General features: G+C 39.3%; 1 protein-coding gene and 1 long non-coding RNA gene across 2 annotated transcripts in view; both read left to right on the top strand.

The window, feature by feature from the left end:
• The window catches only part of LOC149373269 (uncharacterized), a 69,450-nt gene extending 52,126 nt beyond the window's left edge, over positions 1-17,324 (top strand). The window contains exon 2 of the mRNA XM_089597584.1: positions 16,980-17,324. Coding sequence (XP_089453710.1) covers positions 16,980-17,324 — 345 coding nt within the window. The remainder of the gene's footprint in view (positions 1-16,979) is intronic.
• A 5,762-nt stretch (positions 17,325-23,086) lies between these two features.
• LOC149373268 (uncharacterized) lies at positions 23,087-24,296 on the top strand. The gene is made up of 3 exons (XR_016293423.1): positions 23,087-23,144; positions 23,220-23,389; positions 23,485-24,296. It is a non-coding gene; the product is annotated as an uncharacterized LOC149373268 (long non-coding RNA).
• The last annotated feature ends 1,266 nt before the right edge of the window (positions 24,297-25,562 follow it).

Below are 25,562 nucleotides of genomic sequence, written 5' to 3'. Positions count from 1 at the left end.
GCCGCTTGTTTTATTTTATTTATTATAATAATAAACAAAGTGGCCAGTAAGCGCCCCGGGTTGTGTGGGGATTGGCGCTTGTGTTATTTTATTTTATTATATTAAAAAACAAAGCGGCCAGTGAGCGCATCGGGTTGTGTGGGGATTGGTACTTGCGTTAATTATTTTTTTAAATAATAATTAAAGCGGCCAGTAAACGCTTTGGGTTGTGTGGTGATTGGTACTTGCGTTAATTATTCTTTTAAATAATAAACAAAGCGGCGAGTAAGCGCCCCGGGTTGTGTGGAAATTGGCGCTTCTGTTGTTTTATTTATTATATTAAAAAACAAAGCGGCCAGTAAGCGCCTTGGGTTGTGTGGTGATTGGTACTTGCGTTATTTATTTTTTAAATAATAAACAAAGGGGCCAGTAAGCGCTCCGGGTTCTGTGGTGATTGGTATTTGCGTTAATTATTTTTTTAAATAATAAACAAAGCGGCCAGTAGGCGCCCCGGGTCGTATGGTAATTGGTACTTGCGTTAATTATTTTTTAAATAATAAACATAGTGGCCAGTAAACGCTCCAGGTTGTGTGGTGATTGGTACTTGCGTTAAATATTTTTTTAAATAATAAACAAAGCAGCCAGTAAGCGCCCCGGGTTGTGTGGGGAGTGGCGCTTCTGTTATTTCATTTATTATATTAAAAAACAAAGCGGCCAGTAAGCACTCCGGGTTGTGTGGTTATTGGTATTTGCGTTAATTATTATTTTAAATAATAAACAAAGCGGCCAGTAAGCGCCCCGGGTTGTGTGGTGATTGGTACTTGCGTTAATTATTTTTTTAAATAATAAACAAAGAGGCCAGTAGGCGCTCCGAGTTGTGTGGTGATTGGTACTTGCGTTAATTATTTTTTTTAATAATAAACAAAGTGGCCAGTAAGCGCCCCGGGTTGTGTGGGGATTGGCGCTTGTGTTATTTTATTTTATAATATTAAAAAGCAAAGCGGCCAGTAAGCGCTCCGGGTTGTGTGGTGATTGGTTCTTGCGTTAATTATTTTTTTAAATAATAAACAAAGCGGCCAGTAGGCGCTCCGAGGTGTGTGGTGATTGGTACTTGCGTTAATTATTTTTTTTAATAATAAACAAAGTGGCCAGTAAGCGCCCCGGGTTGTGTGGGGATTGGCACTTGTGTTATTTTATTTTATAATATTAAAAAGCAAAGCGGCCAGTAAGCGCTCCGGGTTGTGTGGTGATTGGTTCTTGCGTTAATTATTTTTTTAAATAATAAACAAAGTGGCCAGTAAGCGCCCCGGGTTGTGTGGGGATTGCCGCTTGTTTTATTTTATTTATTATAATAATAAACAAAGTGGCCAGTAAGCGCCCCGGGTTGTGTGGGGATTGGCGCTTGTGTTATTTTATTTTATTATATTAAAAAACAAAGCGGCCAGTGAGCGCATCGGGTTGTGTGGGGATTGGTACTTGCGTTAATTATTTTTTTAAATAATAATTAAAGCGGCCAGTAAACGCTTTGGGTTGTGTGGTGATTGGTACTTGCGTTAATTATTCTTTTAAATAATAAACAAAGCGGCCAGTAAGCGCCCCGGGTTGTGTGGAAATTGGCGCTTCTGTTGTTTTATTTATTATATTAAAAAACAAAGCGGCCAGTAAGCGCCTTGGGTTGTGTGGTGATTGGTACTTGCGTTATTTATTTTTTAAATAATAAACAAAGGGGCCAGTAAGCGCTCCGGGTTCTGTGGTGATTGGTATTTGCGTTAATTATTTTTTTAAATAATAAACAAAGCGGCCAGTAGGCGCCCCGGGTCGTATGGTAATTGGTACTTGCGTTAATTATTTTTTAAATAATAAACATAGTGGCCAGTAAACGCTCCAGGTTGTGTGGTGATTGGTACTTGTGTTAAATATTTTTTTAAATAATAAACAAAGCAGCCAGTAAGCGCCCCGGGTTGTGTGGGGAGTGGCGCTTCTGTTATTTCATTTATTATATTAAAAAACAAAGCGGCCAGTAAGCACTCCGGGTTGTGTGGTTATTGGTATTTGCGTTAATTATTATTTTAAATAATAAACAAAGCGGCCAGTAAGCGCCCCGGGTTGTGTGGTGATTGGTACTTGCGTTAATTATTTTTTTAAATAATAAACAAAGAGGCCAGTAGGCGCTCCGAGTTGTGTGGTGATTGGTACTTGCGTTAATTATTTTTTTTAATAATAAACAAAGTGGCCAGTAAGCGCCCCGGGTTGTGTGGGGATTGGCGCTTGTGTTATTTTATTTTATAATATTAAAAAGCAAAGCGGCCAGTAAGCGCTCCGGGTTGTGTGGTGATTGGTTCTTGCGTTAATTATTTTTTTAAATAATAAACAAAGTGGCCAGTAAGCGCCCCGGGTTGTGTGGGCATTGCCGCTTGTTTTATTTTATTTATTATAATAAAAAACAAAGCGGCCAGTAAGCGCCCCGGGTTGTGCGGGGATTGGCGCTTGTGTCATTTTATTTATTATATTAATAAACAAAGCGGCCAGTAAGCGCCCCGGGTTGTGGGGATTCGCGTTTGTGTTCTTTTATTCATTATATTAAAAAACAAAGCGGCCAGTAAGCGCCTTGGTTTGTGTGGGGATTGGTGCTTCTGTTATTTTATTTATTATATTAAAAAACAAAGCGGCCAGTAGGCGCCCCGGGTCGTATGGTAATTGGTACTTGCGTTAATTATTTTTTAAATAATAAACATAGTGGCCAGTAAACGCTCCAGGTTGTGTGGTGATTGGTACTTGCGTTAAATATTTTTTTAAATAATAAACAAAGCAGCCAGTAAGCGCCCCGGGTTGTGTGGGGAGTGGCGCTTCTGTTATTTCATTTATTATATTAAAAAACAAAGCGGCCAGTAAGCACTCCGGGTTGTGTGGTTATTGGTATTTGCGTTAATTATTATTTTAAATAATAAACAAAGCGGCCAGTAAGCGCCCCGGGTTGTGTGGTGATTGGTACTTGCGTTAATTATTTTTTTAAATAATAAACAAAGAGGCCAGTAGGCGCTCCGAGTTGTGTGGTGATTGGTACTTGCGTTAATCATTTTTTTTAATAATAAACAAAGTGGCCAGTAAGCGCCCCGGGTTGTGTGGGGATTGGCGCTTGTGTTATTTTATTTTATAATATTAAAAAGCAAAGCGGCCAGTAAGCGCTCCGGGTTGTGTGGTGATTGGTTCTTGCGTTAATTATTTTTTTAAATAATAAACAAAGTGGCCAGTAAGCGCCCCGGGTTGTGTGGGCATTGCCGCTTGTTTTATTTTATTTATTATAATAAGAAACAAAGCGGCCAGTAAGCGCCCCGGGTTGTGCGGGGATTGGCGCTTGTGTCATTTTATTTATTATATTAATAAACAAAGCGGCCAGTAAGCGCCCCGGGTTGTGGGGATTCGCGTTTGTGTTCTTTTATTCATTATATTAAAAAACAAAGCGGCCAGTAAGCGCCTTGGTTTGTGTGGGGATTGGTGCTTCTGTTATTTTATTTATTATATTAAAAAACAAAGCGGCCAGTAAGCGCTCCGGGTTGTGTGGTGATTGGTACTTGCGTTAATTATTTTTTTAAATAATAATTAAAGCGGCCAGTAAACGCTTTGGGTTGTGTGGTGATTGGTACTTGCGTTAATTATTCTTTTAAATAATAAACAAAGCGGCCAGTAAGCGCCCCGGGTTGTGTGGAAATTAGCGCTTCTGATATTTTATTTATTATATTAAAAAACAAAGCGGCCAGTAAGCGCTCCGGGTTGTGTGGTGATTGGTACTTGCGTTAATTATTTTTTCAAATATTAAACAAAGAGGCTAGTAAGCACCCCGGGTTGTGTGGTGATTGGTACTTGCGTTAATTATTTTTTTAAATAATAAACAAAGCGGCCAGTAAGCGCTCTGGGTTGTGTGGTGATTGGTACTTGCGTTAATAATTTTTTTAAATAATAAACACAGCGGCCAGTAAGCGCTCCGGGTTGTGTAGGGATTGGCGCTTCTGTTATTTTATTTATTATATTAAGAAACAAAGCAGCCAGTTAGCGCCCCGGGTTGTGTGGGGATTGGCGCTTCTGTTGTTTTATTTATTATATTAAAAAACAAAGCGGCCAGTAAGCGCCTTGGGTTGTGTGGTGATTGGTACTTGCGTTATTTATTCTTTAAATAATAAACAAAGCGGCCAGTAAGCGCTCCGGGTTGTGTGGTGATTGGTATTTGCGTTAATTATTTTTTTAAATAATAAACAAAGCGGCCAGTAGGCGCCCCGGGTCGTATGGTGATTGGTACTTGTGTTAATTATTTTTTAAATAATAAACATAGTGGCCAGTAAACGCTCCAGGTTGTGTGGTGTTAGTACTTGCGTTAATCATTTTTTAAAATAATAAACAAATCAGCCAGTAAGCGCCCCGGGTTGTGTGGGGATTGGCGCTTCTGTTATTTTATTTATTATATTAAAAAACAAAGCGGCCAGTAAGCACTCCGGGTTCTGTGGTAATTAGTACTTGCGTTAATTATTTTTTCAAATAATAAACAAAGCGGCCAGTAAGCGCCCCGGGTTGTGTGGTGATTGGTACTTGCGTTAATTATTTTTTTAAATAATAAACAAAGCGGCCAGTAAGCGCTCCGGGTTGTGTGGTGATTGGTACTTGCGTTAATTATTTTTTTTAATAATAAACAAAGTGGCCAGTAAGCGCCCCGGGTTGTGTGGGGATTGGCGCTTGTGTTATTTTATTTTATAATATTAAAAAACAAAGCGGCCAGTAAGCGCTCCGGGTTGTGTGGTGATTGGTACTTGCGTTAATTATTTTTTTAAATAATAAACAAAGGTGCCAGTAAGCGCCCCGGGTTGTGTGGGGATTGCCGCTTGTTGTATTTTATTTATTATATTAAAAAACAAAGCTGCCAGTAAGCGCCCCGGGTTGTGCGGGGATTGGCGCTTGTGTCATTTTATTTATTATGTTAATAAACAAAGCGGCCAGTAAGCGCCCCGGGGTGTGGGGATTCGCGTTTGTGTTCTTTTATTCATTATATTAAAAAACAAAGCGGCTAGTAAGCGCCTTGGGTTGTGTGGTGATTGGTACTTGCGTTATTTATTTTTTAAATAATAAACAAAGCGGCCAGTAAGCGCTCCGGGTTGTGTGGTGATTGGTATTTGCGTTAATTATTTTTTTAAATAATAAATAAAGCGGCCAGTAGGCGCCCCGGGTCGTATGGTAATTGGTACTTGCGTTAATTATTTTTTAAATAATAAACATAGTGGCCAGTAAACGCTCCAGGTTGTGTGGTGATTGGTACTTGCGTTAATTATTTTTTTAAATAATAAACAAAGCAGCCAGTAAGCGCCCCGGGTTTTGTGGGGAGTGGCGCTTCTGTTATTTCATTTATTATATTAAAAAACAAAGCGGCCAGTAAGCACTCCGGGTTGTGTGGTAATTGGTACTTGCGTTAATTATTTTTTTAAATAAAAAACAAAGCGGCCAGTAAGCGCCCCGGGTTGTGTGGTGATTGGTACTTGCGTTAATTATTTTTTTAAATAATAAACAAAGCGGCCAGTAAGCGCTCCGAGTTGTGTGGTGATTGGTACTTGCGTTAATTATTTATTTCAATAATAAACAAAGTGGCCAGTAAGCGCCCCGGGTTGTGTGGGGATTGGCGCTTGTGTTATTTTATTTTATAATATTAAAAAACAAAACGGCCAGTAAGCGCTCCGGGTTGTGTGGTGATTGGTTCTTGCGTTAATTATTTTTTTAAATAATAAACAAAGCGGCCAGTAAGCGCCCCGGGTTGTGTGGTGATTGGTACTTGCGTTAATTATTTTTTTAAATAATAAACAAAGCGGCCAGTAAGCGCTCCGAGTTGTGTGGTGATTGGTACTTGCGTTAATTATTTTTTTAAATAATAAACAAAGCGGCCAGTAAGCGCTCCGAGTTGTGTGGTGATTGGTACTTGCGTTAATTATTTATTTCAATAATAAACAAAGTGGCCAGTAAGCGCCCCGGGTTGTGTGGGGATTGGCGCTTGTGTTATTTTATTTTATAATATTAAAAAACAAAACGGCCAGTAAGCGCTCCGGGTTGTGTGGTGATTGGTTCTTGCGTTAATTATTTTTTTAAATAATAAACAAAGCGGCCAGTAAGCGCCCCGGGTTGTGTGGGGATTGCCGCTTGTTGTATTTTATTTATTATAATAAAAAACAAAGCGGCTAGTAAGCACCCCGGGTTGTGCGGGGATTGGCGCTTGTGTCATTTTATTTATTATATTAATAAACAAAGCGGATAGTAAGCGCCCCGGGGTGTGGGGATTCGCGTTTGTGTTCTTTTATTTATTATATTAAAAAACAAAGCGGCCAGTAAGCGCCTTGGTTTGTGTGGGGATTGGTGCTTCTGTTATTTTATTTATTATATTAAAAAACAAAGCGGCCATTAAGCGCTCCGGGTTGTGTGGTGATTGGTACTTGCGTTAATTATTTTTTTAAATAATAATTAAAGCGGCCAGTAAACGCTTTGGGTTGTGTGGTGATTGGTACTTGCGTTAATTATTCTTTTAAATAATAAACAAAGCGGCCAGTAAGCGCCCCGGGTTGTGTGGAAATTAGCGCTTCTGATATTTTATTTATTATATTAAAAAACAAAGCGGCCAGTAAGCGCTCCGGGTTGTGTGGTGATTGGTACTTGCGTTAATTATTTTTTCAAATATTAAACAAAGAGGCCAGTAAGCACCCCGGGTTGTGTGGTGATTGGTACTTGCGTTAATTATTTTTTTAAATAATAAACAAAGCGGCCAGTAAGCGCTCCGGGTTGTGTGGTGATTGGTACTTGCGTTAATAATTTTTTTAAATAATAAACAAAGCGGCCAGTAAGCGCTCCGGGTTGTGTAGGGATTGGCGCTTCTGTTATTTTATTTATTATATTAAAAAACAAAGCTGCCAGTTAGCGCCCCGGGTTGTGTGGGGATTGGCGCTTCTGTTGTTTTATTTATTATATTAAAAAACAAAGCGGCCAGTAAGCGCCTTGGGTTGTGTGGTGATTGGTACTTGCGTTATTTATTTTTTAAATAATAAACAAAGCGGCCAGTAGGCGCCCCGGGTCGTATGGTGATTGGTACTTGTGTTAATTATTTTTTAAATAATGAACATAGTGGCCAGTAAACGCTCCAGGTTGTGTGGTGATTAGTACTTGCGTTAATTATTTTTTTAAATAATAAACAAAGCAGCCAGTAAGCGCCCTGGGTTGTGTGGGGATTGGCGCTTCTGTTATTTCATTTATTATATTAAAAAACAAAGCGGCCAGTAAGCACTCCGGGTTGTGTGGTAATTGGTACTTGCGTTAATTATTTTTTTAAATAATAAACAAAGCGGCCAGTAAGCGCTCCGGGTTGTGTGGTGATTGGTACTTGCGTTAATTATTTTTTTTAATAATAAACAAAGTGGCCAGTAAGCGCCCCGGGTTGTGTGGGGATTGGCGCTTGTGTTATTTTATTTTATAATATTAAAAAACAAAGCGGCCAGTAAGCGCTTCGGGTTGTGTGGTGATTGGTACTTGCGTTAATTATTTTTTTAAATAATAAACAAAGGTGCCAGTAAGCGCCCCGGGTTGTGTGGGGATTGCCGCTTGTTGTATTTTATTTATTATATTAAAAAACAAAGCTGCCAGTAAGCGCCCCGGGTTGTGCGGGGATTGGCGCTTGTGTCATTTTATTTATTATATTAATAAACAAAGCGGCCAGTAAGCGCCCCGGGGTGTGGGGATTTGCGTTTGTGTTCTTTTATTCATTATATTAAAAAACAAAGCGGCCAGTAAGCGCCTTGGTTTGTGTGGGGATTGGTGCTTCTGTTATTTTATTTATTATATTAAAAAACAAAGCGGCCTGTAAGCGCTCCGGGTTGTGTGGTGATTGGTACTTGCGTTAATTATTTTTTTAAATAATAAACAAAGCGGCCAGTAAGCGCTCCGGGTTGTGTGGTGATTGGTACTTGCGTTAATTATTTTTTCAAATATTAAACAAAAAGGCCAGTAAGCACCCCGGGTTGTGTGGTGATTGGTACTTGCGTTAATTATTTTTTTAAATAATAAACAAAGCGGCCAGTAAGCGCCCCGGGTTGTGCGGGGATTGGCGCTTCTGTTATTTTATTTATTATATTAAAAAACAAAGCAGCCAGTTAGCGCCTCGGGTTGTGTGGGGATTCGCGTTTGTGTTCTTTTATTCATTATATTAAAAAACAAAGCTGCCAGTTAGCGCCGCGGGTTGTGTGGGGATTGGCGCTTCTGTTGTTTTATTTATTATATTAAAAAACAAAGCGGCCAGTAAGCGCCTTGGGTTGTGTGGTGATTGGTACTTGCGTTATTTATTTTTTAAATAATAAACAAAGCGGCCAGTAAGCGCTCCGGGTTGTGTGGTGATTGGTATTTGCGTTAATTATTTTTTTAAATTATAAACAAAGCGGCCAGTAGGCGCCCCGGGTCGTATGGTGATTGGTACTTGTGTTAATTATTTTTTAAATAATAAACATAGTGGCCAGTAAACGCTCCAGGTTGTGTGGTGATTAGTACTTGCGTTAATTATTTTTTTACATAATAAACAAAGCAGCCAGTAAGCGCCCCGGGTTGTGTGGGGATTGGCGCTTCTGTTATTTCATTTATTATATTAAAAAACAAAGCGGCCAGTAAGCACTCCGGGTTGTGTGGTAATTGGTACTTGCGTTAATTATTTTTTTAAATAATAAACAAAGCGGCCAGTAAGCGCCCCGGGTTGTGTGAAGATTGGTACTTGCGTTAATTATTCTTTTAAATAATAAACAAAGCGGCCAGTAAGCGCTCCGGGTTGTGTGGTGATTGGTACTTGCGTTAATTATTTTTTTTAATAATAAACAAAGTGGCCAGTAAGCGCCCCGGGTTGTGTGGGGATTGGCGCTTGTGTTATTTTATTTTATAATATTAAAAAACAAAGCGGCCAGTAAGCGCTACGGGTTGTGTGGTGATTGGTACTTGCGTTAATTATTTTTTTAAATAATAAACAAAGGTGCCAGTAAGCGCCCCGGGTTGTGTGGGGATTGCCGCTTGTTGTATTTTATTTATTATATTAAAAAACAAAGCGGCCAGTAAGCGCCCCGGGTTGTGCGGGGATTGGCGCTTGTGTCATTTCATTTATTATATTAATAAACAAAGCGGCCAGTAAGCGCCCCGGGGTGTGGGGATTTGCGTTTGTGTTCTTTTATTCATTATATTAAAAAACAAAGCCGCCAGTAAGCGCCTTGGTTTGTGTGGGGATTGGTGCTTCTGTTATTTTATTTATTATATTAAAAAACAAAGCGGCCTGTAAGCGCTCCGGGTTGTGTGGTGATTGGTACTTGCGGTAATTATTTTTTCAAATATTAAACAAAAAGGCCAGTAAGCACCCCGGGTTGTGTGGTGATTGGTACTTGCGTTAATAATTTTTTTAAATAATAAACAAAGCGGCCAGTAAGCGCCCCGGGTTGGACGGGGATTGGCGCTTCTGTTATTTTATTTATTATATTAAAAAACAAAGCAGCCAGTTAGCGCCTCGGGTTGTGTGGGGATTCGCGTTTGTGTTCTTTTATTCATTATATTAAAAAACAAAGCGGCCAGTAAGCGCCTTGGGTTGTGTGGTGATTGGTACTTGCGTTATTTATTTTTTAAATAATAAACAAAGCGGCCAGTAGGCGCCCCGGGTCGTATGGTAATTGGTACTTGCGTTAATTATTTTTTAAATAATAAACATAGTGGCCAGTAAACGCTCCAGGTTGTGTGGTGATTGGTACTTGCGTTAATTATTTTTTTAAATAATAAACAAAGCAGCTAGTAAGCGCCCCGGGTTGTGTGGGGATTGGCGCTTCTGTTATTTCATTTATTATATTAAAAAACAAAGCGGCCAGTAAGCACTCCGGGTTGTGTGGTAATTGGTAATTGCGTTAATTATTTTTTTAAATAATAAACAAAGCGGCCAGTAAGCGCCCCGGGTTGTGTGGTGATTGGTACTTGCGTTAATTATTTTTTTAAATAATAAACAAAGCGGCCAGTAAGCGCTCCGGGTTGTGTGGTGATTGGTTTTTGCGTTAATTATTTTTTTAAATAATAATTAAAGCGGCCAGTAAACGCTTTGGGTTGTGTGGTGATTGGTACTTGCGTTAATTATTCTTTTAAATAATAAACAAAGCGGCCAGTAAGCGCCCCGGGTTGTGTGGAAATTAGCGCTTCTGATATTTTATTTATTATATTAAAAAACAAAGCGGCCAGTAAGCGCTCCGGGTTGTGTGGTGATTGGTACTTGCGTTAATTATTTTTTCAAATATTAAACAAAGAGGCCAGTAAGCACCCCGGGTTGTGTGGTGATTGGTACTTGCGTTAATTATTTTTTTAAATAATAAACAAAGCGGCCAGTAAGCGCTTCGGGTTGTGTGGTGATTGGTACTTGCGTTAATAATTTTTTTAAATAATAAACAAAGCGGCCAGTAAGCGCTCCGGGTTGTGTAGGGATTGGCGCTTCTGTTATTTTATTTATTATATTAAAAAACAAAGCTGCCAGTTAGCGCCCCGGGTTGTGTGGGGATTGGCGCTTCTGTTGTTTTATTTATTATATTAAAAAACAAAGCGGCCAGTAAGCGCCTTGGGTTGTGTGGTGATTGGTACTTGCGTTATTTATTTTTTAAATAATAAACAAAGCGGCCAGTAAGCGCTTCGGGTTGTGTGGTGATTGGTATTTGCGTTAATTATTTTTTTAAATAATAAACAAAGCGGCCAGTAGGCGCCCCGGGTCGTATGGTGATTGGTACTTGTGTTAATTATTTTTTAAATAATAAACATAGTGGCCAGTAAACGCTCCAGGTTGTGTGGTGATTAGTACTTGCGTTAATTATTTTTTTAAATAATAAACAAAGCAGCCAGTAACCGCCTCGGGTTGTGTGGGGATTGGCGCTTCTGTTATTTCATTTATTATATTAAAAAACAAAGCGGCCAGTAAGCACTCCGGGTTGTGTGGTAATTGGTACTTGCGTTAATTATTTTTTTAAATAATAAACAAAGCGGCCAGTAAGCGCCCCGGGTTGTGTGGTGATTGGTACTTGCGTTAATTATTTTTTTAAATAATAAACAAAGCGGCCAGTAAGCGCTCCGGGTTGTGTGGTGATTGGCGCTTGTGTTATTTTATTTTATAATATTAAAAAACAAAGCGGCCAGTAAGCGCTTCGGGTTGTGTGGTGATTGGTACTTGCGTTAATTATTTTTTTAAATAATAAACAAAGGTGCCAGTAAGCGCTTCGGGTTGTGTGGTGATTGGTACTTGCGTTAATTATTTTTTTAAATAATAAACAAAGGTGCCAGTAAGCGCTTCGGGTTGTGTGGGGATTGCCGCTTGTTGTATTTTATTTATTATATTAAAAAACAAAGCGGCCAGTAAGCGCCCTGGGTTGTGTGGGGATTGGCGCTTGTGTTATTTTATTTTATAATATTAAAAAACAAAGCGGCCAGTAAGCGCTTCGGGTTGTGTGGTGATTGGTACTTGCGTTAATTATTTTTTTAAATAATAAACAAAGGTGCCAGTAAGCGCTTCGGGTTGTGTGGGGATTGCCGCTTGTTGTATTTTATTTATTATATTAAAAAACAAAGCAGCCAGTAACCGCCTCGGGTTGTGTGGGGATTGGTGCTTCTGTTATTTTATTTATTATATTAAAAAACAAAGCGGCCTGTAAGCGCTCCGGGTTGTGTGGTGATTGGTACTTGCGTTAATTATTTTTTTAAATAATAAACAAAGCGGCCAGTAAGCGCTCCGGGTTGTGTGGTGATTGGTACTTGCGTTAATTATTTTTTCAAATATTAAACAAAAAGGCCAGTAAGCACCCCGGGTTGTGTGGTGATTGGTACTTGCGTTAATTATTTTTTTAAATAATAAACAAAGCGGCCAGTAAGCGCCCCGGGTTGTGCGGGGATTGGCGGTTCTGTTATTTTATTTATTATATTAAAAAACAAAGCAGCCAGTTAGCGCCTCGGGTTGTGTGGGGATTCGCGTTTGTGTTCTTTTATTCATTATATTAAAAAACAAAGCTGCCAGTTAGCGCCCCGGGTTGTGTGGGGATTGGCGCTTCTGTTGTTTTATTTATTATATTAAAAAACAAAGCGGCCAGTAAGCGCCTTGGGTTGTGTGGTGATTGGTACTTGCGTTATTTATTTTTTAAATAATAAACAAAGCGGCCAGTAAGCGCTCCGGGTTGTGTGGTGATTGGTATTTGCGTTAATTATTTTTTTAAATAATAAACAAAGCGGCCAGTAGGCGCCCCGGGTCGTATGGTGATTGGTACATGTGTTAATTATTTTTTAAATAATAAACATAGTGGCCAGTAAACGCTCCAGGTTGTGTGGTGATTAGTACTTGCGTTAATTATTTTTTTAAATAATAAACAAAGCAGCCAGTAAGCGCCCCGGGTTGTGTGGGGATTGGCGCTTCTGTTATTTCATTTATTATATTAAAAAACAAAGCGGCCAGTAAGCACTCCGGGTTGTGTGGTAATTGGTACTTGCGTTAATTATTTTTTTAAATAATAAACAAAGCGGCCAGTAAGCGCCCCGGGTTGTGTGGTGATTGGTACTTGCGTTAATTATTTTTTTAAATAATAAACAAAGCGGCCAGTAAGCGCTCCGGGTTGTGTGGTGATTGGTATTTGCGTTAATTATTTTTTTTAATAATAAACAAAGTGGCCAGTAAGCGCCCCGGGTTGTGTGGGGATTGGCGCTTGTGTTATTTTATTTTATAATATTAAAAAACAAAGCGGCCAGTAAGCGCTTCGGGTTGTGTGGTGATTGGTACTTGCGTTAATTATTTTTTTAAATAATAAACAAAGGTGCCAGTAAGCGCCCCGGGTTGTGTGGGGATTGCCGCTTGTTGTATTTTATTTATTATATTAAAAAACAAAGCGGCCAGTAAGCGCCCCGGGTTGTGCGGGGATTGGCGCTTGTGTCATTTTATTTATTATATTAATAAACAAAGCGGCCAGTAAGCGCCCCGGGGTGTGGGGATTTGCGTTTGTGTTCTTTTATTCATTATATTAAAAAACAAAGCGGCCAGTAAGCGCCTTGGTTTGTGTGGGGATTGGTGCTTCTGTTATTTTATTTATTATATTAAAAAACAAAGCGGCCTGTAAGCGCTCCGGGTTGTGTGGTGATTGGTACTTGCGTTAATTATTTTTTTAAATAATAAACAAAGCGGCCAGTAAGCGCTCCGGGTTGTGTGGTGATTGGTACTTGCGTTAATTATTTTTTCAAATATTAAACAAAAAGGCCAGTAAGCACCCGGGGTTGTGTGGTGATTGGTACTTGCGTTAATTATTTTTTTAAATAATAAACAAAGCGGCCAGTAAGCGCTCCGGGTTGTGTGGTGATTGGTACTTGCGTTAATAATTTTTTTAAATAATAAACAAAGCGGCTAGTAAGCGCCCCGGGTTGTGCGGGGATTGGCGCTTCTGTTATTTTATTTATTATATTAAAAAACAAAGCAGCCAGTTAGCGCCTCGGGTTGTGTGGGGATTCGCGTTTGTGTTCTTTTATTCATTATATTAAAAAACAAAGCGGCCAGTAAGCGCCTTGGGTTGTGTGGTGATTGGTACTTGCGTTATTTATTTTTTAAATAATAAACAAAGCGGCCAGTAAGCGCTCCGGGTTGTGTGGTGATTGGTATTTGCGTTAATTATTTTTTTAAATAATAAACAAAGCGGCCAGTAGGCGCCCCGGGTCGTATGGTAATTGGTACTTGCGTTAATTATTTTTTAAATAATAAACATAGTGGCCAGTAAACGCTCCAGGTTGTGTGGTGATTGGTACTTGCGTTAATTATTTTTTTAAATAATAAACAAAGCAGCTAGTAAGCGCCCCGGGTTGTGTGGGGATTGGCGCTTCTGTTATTTCATTTATTATATTAAAAAACAAAGCGGCCAGTAAGCACTCCGGGTTGTGTGGTAATTGGTACTTGCGTTAATTATTTTTTTAAATAATAAACAAAGCGGCCAGTAAGCGCCCCGGGTTGTGTGGTGATTGGTACTTGCGTTAATTATTTTTTTAAATAATAAACAAAGCGGCCAGTAAGCGCTCCGGGTTGTGTGGTGATTGGTACTTGCGTTAATTATTTTTTTTAATAATAAACAAAGTGGCCAGTAAGCGCCCCGGGTTGTGTGGGGATTGGCGCTTGTGTTATTTTATTTTATAATATTAAAAAACAAAGCGGCCAGTAAGCGCTCCGGGTTGTGTGGTGATTAGTACTTGCGTTAATTATTTTTTTAAATAATAAACAAAGCGGCCAGTAAGCGACCCGGGTTGTGTGGGGATTGCCGCTTGTTGTATTTTATTTATTATATTAAAAAACAAAGCGGCCAGTAAGCGCCCCGGGTTGTGCGGGGATTGGCGCTTGTGTCATTTTATTTATTATATTAATAAACAAAGCGGCCAGTAAGCGCCCCGGGGTGTGGGGATTCGCGTTTGTGTTCTTTTATTCATTATATTAAAAAACAAAGCGGCCAGTAAGCGCCTTGGTTTGTGTGGGGATTGGTGCTTCTGTTATTTTATTTATTATATTAAAAAACAAAGCGGCCTGTAAGCGCTCCGGGTTGTGTGGTGATTGGTACTTGCGTTAATTATTTTTTTAAATAATAAACAAAGCGGCCAGTAAGCGCCCTGGATTGTGTGGTTATTGGTACTTGCGTTAATTATTTTTTTAAATAATAAACAAAGTGGCCAGTAAGCGCCCCGGGTTGTGTGGGGATTGGCGCTTGTGTTATTTTATTTATTATATTAAAAAACAAATCGTCCAGTAAGCGCTCCGGGTTGTGTGGTGATTGGTACTTGCGTTAATTATTTTTTTAAATAATAAACAAAGCAGCCAGTAAGCGCCCCGGGTTGTGTGGTGATTGGTACTTGCGTTAATTATTTTTTTAAATAATTAACAAAGCGGCCAGTTAGCGCTTCGGGTTGTGTGGGGATTGGCGCTTGTGTTCTTTTATTTATTATATTAAAAAACAAAGCAGCCAGTAAGCGCCCCGGGTTGTGTGGGGATTGGCGCTTCTGTTATTTTATTCATTTTATTAAAAAACAAAGCGGCCAGTAAGCGCTTCGAGTTGTGTGGTGATTGGTACTTGCGTTAATTATATTTTTAAATAATAAACAAAGCGGCCAGTAAGCGCTCCGGGTTTTGTGGTGATTGGTACTAGCGTTAATTATTTTTCTAAATAATAATCAAAGCGGCCAGTTAGCGCCCCAGGTTGTGTGGGGATTGGCGCTTGTGTTATTTTATTTATTATATTAAAAAACAAAGCGGCCAGTAAGCGCCCCGGGTTGTGTGGGGATCGGCGCTTGCGTTATTGTTTATTGTATTTTATTAATCATTAAAGCTTGTGATACTGCTTTTAGGCGCGTTGGGTTATTGGGTTAAATAGCTTAGGATTAATTTATCAAGTTATGGTGTATGAAATGTTGTCGAGTTATTTGGGGTTTTGCGTCTTGCTCCATATAGCCAATTTGAATTTTCCGCAAGTTTGGCAGTCACTTTTGAGAGCGCTGCTCACAGGTCGAGCGCCGCAACGGATCTGTAGGTATTAGTATAGGTACCGCAATAGCGCAGCGTGGCACGTGCGGGCTTGTAGGCGCCCCACTCCTATATGTACGATACTACTATAGATCGGAGTGTAACGTTGGTAATACAAAAAAAAAACGCAAAAATATACCTATACCAACATCCCCACTATTAGAGTGTTTTTGATGCGCCTACAAGGAAGATACATTCAATTTCGATCGAAATAGATTAAATTTTTCATAACTAAACGCTTTCGTAAATATATCAGCACACTGATCATTCGTTCCAATATAAACAGGATCAATCTTATCTTCGCTTATTTTTTCGCATATGAATTTGTATCGAACATCGATGTGCTTAGTCCTTTGATATAATTCGGGATTTCTTGTTAATTTAATTGCACTTTGATTATCAATGAATAATGTAGTAGGTTCAGCACACCCATGCTCGATATCGCTTAACAATTTACGAAGCCAGATCGCTTCTTTTGATGCCTCGCACGCCGCAATGTACTCAGCTTCGGTGGTACTAAGGCTTATAGAATCTTGACGTCTCGAAGACCAAACGATACAATTTTCATTTAACATAAACGTATATCCGCTGGTTGATCTGCGTGTCTCGAGATCGCCGACATAGTCCGCATCGGAAAAACCAATCAGTGAGCTTTTGCCTTGTACTTCACGATATAATAATCCGAACGACCGCGTTCCTTTTAAGTATCTCAACACACGTTTAGCTGCTCGCCAATGCGGTTCATCGTAATTATCAAGATATCTACTTAAAACTCCAACTGCATATGCAATGTCCGGGCGCGAAATAATTGTGATATATAACTGTGATCCTATAAGGTCGCGATATGGAACTTTCAAATTACTCGGAACGATCGGACTTACTAATTTTTCATTTGTATCAGCTGGGGTTTTTACAGTGTTTGCATTGTTACGGGGTGCACAATGCGGATCAACGAGGCGGAGTCTCTCCACTTCGACCGGGCCTGTGTTGCCCGGATACCCAACGTTGACACTCCCTGTAAAATTTATATTCGGGTCTCGCTCTCCGAGACAAAGCAGGGGCCAAATATCGCGGCGACCTTGAACGTCGTCGCCTCTCGCGACGACTTTAATACGACACACGGGAATCGGGCACACACAAAAGGAAGCACTCGCGACCAAGTTTAAAATCAGAAATATATTCAACTAAATAATATAAAATGAAATACAAAATATTACTCGCGGGTGTGTGTGTTTGTGTGTGTGCCTGTGTACGTACGCTCGTTAAGCGAGAATACTCGACGAGCATGCGGCGCAAACTCGCGATTCGGGCAGACAACGCGGGCTAATCTAGGGCTGCTGCCCTTTACAATAAACTGCCTGTTGGCAGGTACTTACGGCGATGCGGGGTCGCTCCCCGACGATGCCTCTCGCAGGCCAAGTCTACACGGGAGCAGTGGAGCGGTTACGCTGAGGTCAGTAGGCGTCCCTACTGGCAGCGTTCGAAGGCCGAGATCGACGGTATCGGCCTTGGTGACCCTGAGTCCGGCGTTGCCTGCTATCCCAGCAGGACCCGGACACTCAGCACCAAGCACTGTACCGGGGACAGCTCAAGCACAGCCGTCACGACAACAATCGCAGAAACGGAAACACTCCAGAAGACGCGTCTCACGTCCTCCAAAACAGAATTCGCTTCTCGCGGGGGAAATTGCCTTGAGGAAATTGCTTCTCGCAACCCCCAACAAAAACTCGCTTCACGCGCGTTCGCTGGCCCAAGCTAATCTGATCCCTTTTCGGCTTTTTCTTCCCTTTCCATCCTTTCCTAACTGTCCTCTCCGTTTTTCCCTTTTCCTTCTTTCCCTATCGGTCCTAGCCTACCGATGATGGCTCGACGGTATCTCACCGTCACAGCATCAAGCATATCAAATTTAGTTAAAACTTTGTTTATATAATTTTCTTGATTAATGAAAATTAAATTAGGTTTGCGAGTGATTTGCATGCTGATAAAGAAATTTAAATGACAAATTGTGATGTCGAAACTTTATTTAAAAATCTTAACAAGCTTATTCAAAACATTTTGCTCGTGACATAGTAACAAACCGTCGTCTACGTAGAGCGCTAGATAAACTTTCGATGAATCGCAATACCCGGTATATACGCATTTATCAGCGTTGCTTTGAATGAAATTATATTTCTTTAGGCAATTGTTGAACTTATCGTTCCAACAGTGACCAGCTTGTTTCAAACCGTATATGGCTTTATTTAACTTTAATACGCAATTTTTCGATGAAACATTAAGACTTTCCGGAATACGCATATACATAGTTTCGCTCAGTTCGCTGTTAAGGTACGCTGTGTTTACGTCAAATTGTAAAGAAGACAAATCTTCTTGAACTGCGATTGACAGTAGTGTTCGCACCGATTCGTAACGCACAACAGGTGAAAAAACTTCACTATAATCGATGCCTGCTTCTTGAGAGAAGCCTTGAGCGCAAAGACGCGCTTTGTATTGTTTATCGTTGGGTTTCACATCTTTAATTTTAAATACCCATTTGTAACCTATTGGTTTTCTTCCTTGCAGTAATTTCACGATTTCGCACGAACGATTTTTCGCGTGTGCATCTAACTCTTTATCGATCGCCTGTTTCCACAATAATTCGGAATCTTTACCGTTTACAGCTTGTTTGTATGTACTGGGCGTATCGAGGTACTCACCGCGCGCTATGACGCAATCGTATTGTTTGGGACGGCGCAAGTTTCCTCGGGGTCGTAGACTGTATCCAGTTGGATCGTCGTTTTCAGGTTCAGAGAGCTCATCGCTTACATCGTTTATATGCTCGTCGACCGCGGGATCGTCATTCGCGTTCGCGTTCGCGTTCTCATCGTCACTCTCCCCCGAGTCGTTTTCGGGCGGGATGTCAACATCGTTGTTATCTATATGTTGTTCTAGAGGAGCATCAACATTGACGTTCCCTCCGACAACGAGCTGTTCTGATTCAGTATCCAAAAAATTTTTGACCAAGAACGTAGACGGATTTTTAGCGCCTTCGGAAAAATTTTCATTAAAAATAACATTGCGTGAAACAGTTATTTTACCGGTACTCAAATTAAACAATCTATAATTGGCAGACTCGTTTTCATAACCAACCAAAATTAATTTTTCTGATTTCGCGTCCCATTTCTTGCGAGAAGCAGCGGGAACAAGAACGTGCGCGTCACAACCGAAAACTCCTAAATGCGATAAATTAGGCTTTTTATTTGTCCACATTTCAAAAGGCGTTTGTGTTCGCGATCTAGCACCACTCGTTCTGTTCAAAATATACACGGCTGTGTTTACAGCTTCTCCCCAGAGTCGATTAGGTAGATCGCGCGTCAATAACATCATGCGAGCGCATTCAACAATGGTTCTCATCTCTCGCTCTGCTCGTCCGTTTTGCTCTGGGGTATACGGAGACGAAGTGTAATGCTTAATACCTCTTTTGACCAAAAAATTCTTAACGTCATCATTTATATATTCTGTACCGTTATCCGACCGAATAATTTTTATGTCTTTATCAAAATGATTTTTAACATGCATTACTTCGTTTTTAAGAGCTTCGGACGTATCGCTTTTATGCTTTAAAAGATCATCGCTGTGAAAGCCAGTAGGTTCGTCTTTAAATAATACAAAGAATTTAGCACCGCCGACGGACGGTGGTGTCATCGGACCACAAACGTCGGTAAAAATGATTTCTCCCGACGCAATATTGACATTTTTATCGTCTTTCTTAAAAGTTAATTTTGATTGTTTGCCGCGTGGGCAGTCCTCACAAAAAAATTTGCTCTCACCTTTTATTGCGACACCGGAAACCGCGTTGTTTTTAATCATAGTGCCAATTGAATTTACGTTTACGTGTCCCAAGCGTTCATGCCATAACTTTATTGATGCCGTACAAGCGTAATTTACTTCAACTGTTTTCGACTTAATCCACATTTTAATGAGATTATTACGTTGAACCGAACCTTCCGCGACAACTTCTTTTTCTTTAGAAAAAATTTTAGCTTGTTGGCCACTGAGTACAATGGAATGACCATTTGCCGTGCATACTCCCGTCGAGAGCAAATTTTTCTTTAAGGACGGAGTATACAGAACATTGTTTATCTCGCCGTCGAGCCATTCACCGTTAACTAGACGCGATATAAAAATTTTACCATGACCTTCCACTGGAAGCTTAGTATCGTCGCCGAGGTAAACAAACTCATTTTGTAAAGTCGTAAATTCGGAGAACCACTCGCGCCGGCAAGAATAGTGTCGAGAAGCTCCACTATCAAGGAGCCAAAGGTAATCGTCGTCTGTTTCATGGAACCAACTCGCGTCACGACTTGTATAACAAACTGCAACTTCGGAATTTTTCGACGAAACAACAAACGCGCTACAGCTTTTCGAATTCTTGCCTTCCGCGGAATCTTTTCTCTCCTTTTTGTTTTTACGGTTATTATCGCTAGGCTCTTTCGAATTTTCTTCTTTTTTCTTTAATTTATTCCGATTTCTCGCGATATGGCCACGCTTTTTACAATAATTACAAATTATATTACTCTTACGTTTTTTAGCTTCTTCGCCGTTGCTTGGCTGGCTCTTATTACCGCTGTCCTTGGAGATGCTGGTTGTAGCCAGTGCACTACTCACATCGTCCATGTTGCTTAAATGGGCTTCCTCTCGAAGAACCCTTTCTCGTAGCTTAGCCAAAGTCTGCTCAGCTTCAGATACGCTATCCCATGCCGAAATGAACGGGCTGTATTTAGATGGTAGGGTTCCGAGAATCTTGGCCATGATCATAGCGTCGGATAAATTTTCTCCGATTTCTTTGAGTTGACAGGCTAAGTTTTCTATATTCGCCATATGTAGGGCAGCAGAATCACTTGGCGTCATCCTGTACTCGTGAAATTTCGTCAAAAAAGTCAACTTATTTGCAGCACTTTTCTGCTCGTGAATTGCAGAAAGTTTCACCCACATCTCGTTTGACGAAGTACACGTGATGAGGTAACCGAGCTGCGTATGATTGATGGTGGTTGAAATAATTGCCTTCGCATCTTTCTTTGTCCATTCTGCTATCTTCTCAGCATTGCCTGTTGTATTATCCTGTGCTGGCTTTTTTTCCTTGCCAGTCACTATCTCGAGAAGACCTTGAGCTACGAAGATTGTCTTCATTTGAAATTTCCAAAGTTGGAAATTTTGACCGTTACATTTGGTCACTTGAAATAAGTTAGAAAAACTAGATATGTTGTCGGTTATGTTTAACCTTTCCTTGCACTTGGCAAGAGACGCAACAGGAAAAAAAAATACTAGGAGAACAAAACTTATGGTATGCGGCTTGCTCGAATAAACGAGACAGAGCAATCGAGACGAGAAAAAAAACGCTTGCTCATGACACACAAACACGATGCACTCACTATCTCACACCATAGAGAAAAAACAAAACCTTCCTAGGGCTAAAACGTAATCTGGGCCCATCTGGGTCGCCGACCTGTTGGTATGCGAGGAGGATAGGTATGAGAGACTTGAGGCAGACCAAATAAATATATGTTAAGTATATTTATTATATAAAATGTATTAGTGTACAAAAGAAAAAAGGCGGGCGAGATGCTCACAGGTCGAGCGCCGCAACGGATCTGTAGGTATTAGTATAGGTACCGCAATAGCGCAGCGTGGCACGCGCGGGCTTGTAGGTGCCCCACTCCTATATGTATGATACTACTATAGATCGGAGTGTAACGTTGGTAATACAAAAAAAAAAATGCAAAAATATACCTATACCAACAAGAGGGAAAATAATACAGCTCTTATAGGAAGAATCTTGTTTTTATTTTTTTTTTCGCACTTTAAAAGATATTGAGCTTAAAAAAGTTGTTAATTCCATGTTACTGACATAATGAGGGTTACGTAGTTATTTTTTTTCTTTGGTGAATTCGTTTATGAAGGTTGAAACAGCGTTTTGAACGTATACGGAGTGCCGTTAACCCTACTTTGAGCTGTTTGTTTATCTCTGAGCAACAACAGCAGTAGGGTTATAAACGGCACTCCGTATACGTTCAAAACGCTGTTTCAACTTTCATAAACGAATTCACCAAAGGAAAAAAATAACTACGTTACTCTCATTATGTCAATAACATGGAATTAACAACCTTTTTAAGCTCATATCAATATCTTTTTAAGTGCGAAAAAAATAAAAACAAGATTCCTCCCATATGAGACCTGTGTTATTTTCCCTCTACATTAGTCATATATATACTGAGGTCACGTGGTAGAGGCATAATGCCAATACCTATAAACGGTCCCTATACGGTCCGCAAACTCAGCAAAGATGGGGTACTGTAGCTAAGAGAAAAATGGCATCACACTAACAAAAATGTAGTATTCATGATTTCCTGACGTCAGCGTGACTGATATGTTGTCACATAAGAAGTAAGTCCACATTACTGTATACCGTCGTCACTTATTGCCGTAGTGTGTCAGTGACATGAAATTGCCATTTCAGTGTTGGGTGAAAAGGATTCCTGCAGTGAAAGTTACGGTCAGTAACATGAAATTTACTGTCACTAATATACGAATATATTTAGTATTGAAGAAGCAAGTAGGCAGAGAAGGTGGGGGTATTCCAGAGGTTCTCATCAATGCTTCCCAATGTGACTGGCAACCTTGCAGAAAATAACGCAAGGGCCAATCACCAGGCGACCTGGGACGCTTACTGGTGGCTTACTTACTCAACAATAAATCAAAAAATTAAAGAAGTGCCAATCCCCGAATAACTTGGAAGGCTGACGGTCGCTTACTTACTTAACAATAAATCAAAAAATAACGCAAGCGCCAATCCCCGCACAACCTGGGGTGCTTACTGGTCATTTACTTACCTAACAATAAATCAAAAAATAACGCAAGCGCCAATCCCCGCATAACTCGGGACACTTACTCGTCACTTACTTACTTAACAATAAATAATAAATAAGATAGGCGCCAATCCCCGCACAACCCGGGGTGGTTCCGGGTCCCATTATTTATTATTGAAAATCATCAAATAATAATTCAAGCGCGAACTAAGCGCAACCAGTAGTGGGCAGTAAGCGTCCTGGGTTGTGCGGAGATTGCCGCTTGCCTTATTTTATTTATTTTAGTAAGTAAGTGACCAGCAAGCACCACGGGTTGTGCGGGAATCGGTGTTTGCCTTATTTTATTTATTGTTTAGTATGTAAGTGACCAGTAAGCGTCCTGGGTTACCTGGTGATTGGCGCTTGCGTTATTTTCCGCAAGTTTGCCAGTCTTATTTGGAAGCACCGATGAGAACCTCTGGAATACCTCCTCCTTCTCTGCCTATTCGATTTTCCTAAACTAGATACATAGATTGGTATGTTAGTGACAGTAAATTTCATGTTACTGACCTTATTTTTGACTGCGGGAATCCATGGTATAATAAATACATAAGGTGGGCTCTTCAGCCACCCTACCGATCAACCAATCAGGAGGCTTGGAACAAGCGAAGGGATGGGTTGGTATCACATTCACATCTATCGCATATGTGATACATATGTAATACATATGTGATATATGCCATACAACCCGTCAGCACGTGAGAAGTTTTCTTATACTAAGTCAGTGATAAGGAAAACGTATTTGGTGACTGTTATTATTAATTATTTCACAGCGTTCATCTGTGTTAACTGTGATAATCGTCAAAATGGGAAAACCATGTCACAACAACTGGGAAGGATTTAGTAAAATAAGGGACAGTAAGGGAGTCATTAAAAATGCAAAATGTCACAAGTGCTCGTCTGTTTACACAAACCATGAGAGTAAATTTCTTGCTCGACACAGGTATCATCCTAGATTAATACTGTTTCTCCTCAATTATAATAATCCTCACTCTTATTTTACACTTAACTGCATTGTTTTGTTGTGAATTGTTACAGGTTGATTTGTAAAGGTAAACAAAGCTAAAGTCTCTGTTCAGATAATGATTCTCTCAATGAGATCAACAATGCTGTCCAAGCCATTACACTTCCCATGGATCAGGATTCTGAATGTGAACTTTCTTCAGAGCCACATTTGAATAGTCAATATAGATATCAGTTATAGGCAACTAAAAACAAGAGCGAATTTACAGGTTGCCAAACCTGTATCTGAGAATCCACGCCTTAAGCATTGATTCTCAGCCATTTTTACAAAGATAGTTTAAGTTTATCCAACAATATTTAAGTTCACCCAACAATAATTCAATAATATTTACAGGATACTTCCAGTGCTGTACTGATCAATGACAAGGACTTGAAGGCTTTACATGGTCAATTACTGCAATCTGTTTTATTGTGCAATTTGAAATTTGAGACACTGGATAATGAAGCCTTTAAGAAGTTTTTAACGTTGTTAAATCCTTTGTATCCAATTCCAAACTCTGAATGTCCAAAAACTAGTATTGCGCATACAATGCTTGATGAAATGATGAAAGACTTTACCTCGAATTCATATCTAATGGGTGTAATCACTCAACAAGATGGTAGCTACATGTACGTTATAGGTTTTTTAATTTATAATAACAGTTACTTCTTTTAGACTATGAAATTCTAGACGGAAATACACGAGTCGATGACAATGCAGCTGGAGATGTAAGTGTCGTTGATAGTTTAAAGATTCAATTGCAAACATTTGTTTGCTCTTGTGTTTCCAAATCTCTGAATACAGTTGGAGTTAATGTTGAATATGTGCTGTTGCACTCAGATGTTATTCTCAGTCATAGAATCATAGTTAATGACAAAGAATGTTATATTAATTGTACATTTTTTAATATGATAAAAAAGTTGAAAAACTTGAATTTTAGTGTACAATCTCTAACTCCAGAAGATAGGTCTAGACTTAGAACATATGATAATGCCTTAGTGACTTTAGACAAATTTTTCATGATAATATTCACGTTATTCTACCCGAAGCTGTAGAAAAGTTACTTGAAATAGTTGAAACGTATTCATTCAGATCACTGCCCTCGGTGTTCGATTCGATTATGGCTTTATTCAGTCCTATTTGGTTCGCAGCTAACTATTTGGAGCCAACCTTTAAAGGGAAACGCTTTTTCAAAACAGAGACCTTAAAACAATACATGTAATCTTTTGCTTTTCGATGTTTTGACTCAGAATCTTTAAAAGGATTCAGTCATTACACAAATAATTAAGGTATATTCAATATAGTAACGTCAACAGTTGACATACACAACAGTGAAGAATTCTGGTACAAAGCTGCAGTTGAATATAGCAATTTAAGTACAATTGCTCTAAAATTAATTGCTTTGCCTGCTAATTTGAAACGAATTGATATGCATGATCTGATTGAAAATTTAAATAATTCTCAAGTGGAAGATAACGCGGAAGCTAAAATCATTCTAGCATCTTTGCTATTAAATGAAAAATAAAATTTTTTGTCTCATTTTTCTTTCATTTTTTTAAATTAGTGCGCTCAGATTGAAAAAGATTCGTAGATATAATATTTTATCACAGTATTACGAAGACGTTAAATATTAAGCATCATGTCAAACATGAATCAATGTGTGATATGTTCGATAAGATATAACTCTTAGAGTAATGTATGATTTTACATCTAAGTTCCTATAAAATAGTTGGCAGAATAGAAAAAAATACTTATAATTGAGTATTAATAAATACACATATATGTATATTTTTTTTTCAAAGATTTTTATGGCAACGATTTATGTATAAAAATATATTCAGCTCTGAAAATTTGTTTAATAAATTTTTTTCGTAATTTTATTTTGTAATTAATTGACCCATACGATTTTCCCCAAGAATACGTTTCAGTCCTATTTAATGTTAGAATTATTATATGTATATTCATACATTTAAATCACGATAACATTTTAACATGGGAAAGTACACAATCGAAAAGTTTTTAATTAGGAATAATAACTACGACCTAACTAATGATTATAGTTATCAAATAGTTGATACAAAATCACCTTAAATAAATTATTCCTTTGAATATT

Source organism: Copidosoma floridanum, unplaced genomic scaffold (assembly GCF_036245765.1).
Source record: "Copidosoma floridanum isolate Cflo_tuat_1 unplaced genomic scaffold, Cflo_Japanese_pri ptg000034l, whole genome shotgun sequence".
Taxonomy (NCBI): Eukaryota; Metazoa; Arthropoda; class Insecta; order Hymenoptera; family Encyrtidae; genus Copidosoma; species Copidosoma floridanum.
This window is presented reverse-complemented; position numbering and strand designations above follow the sequence as displayed.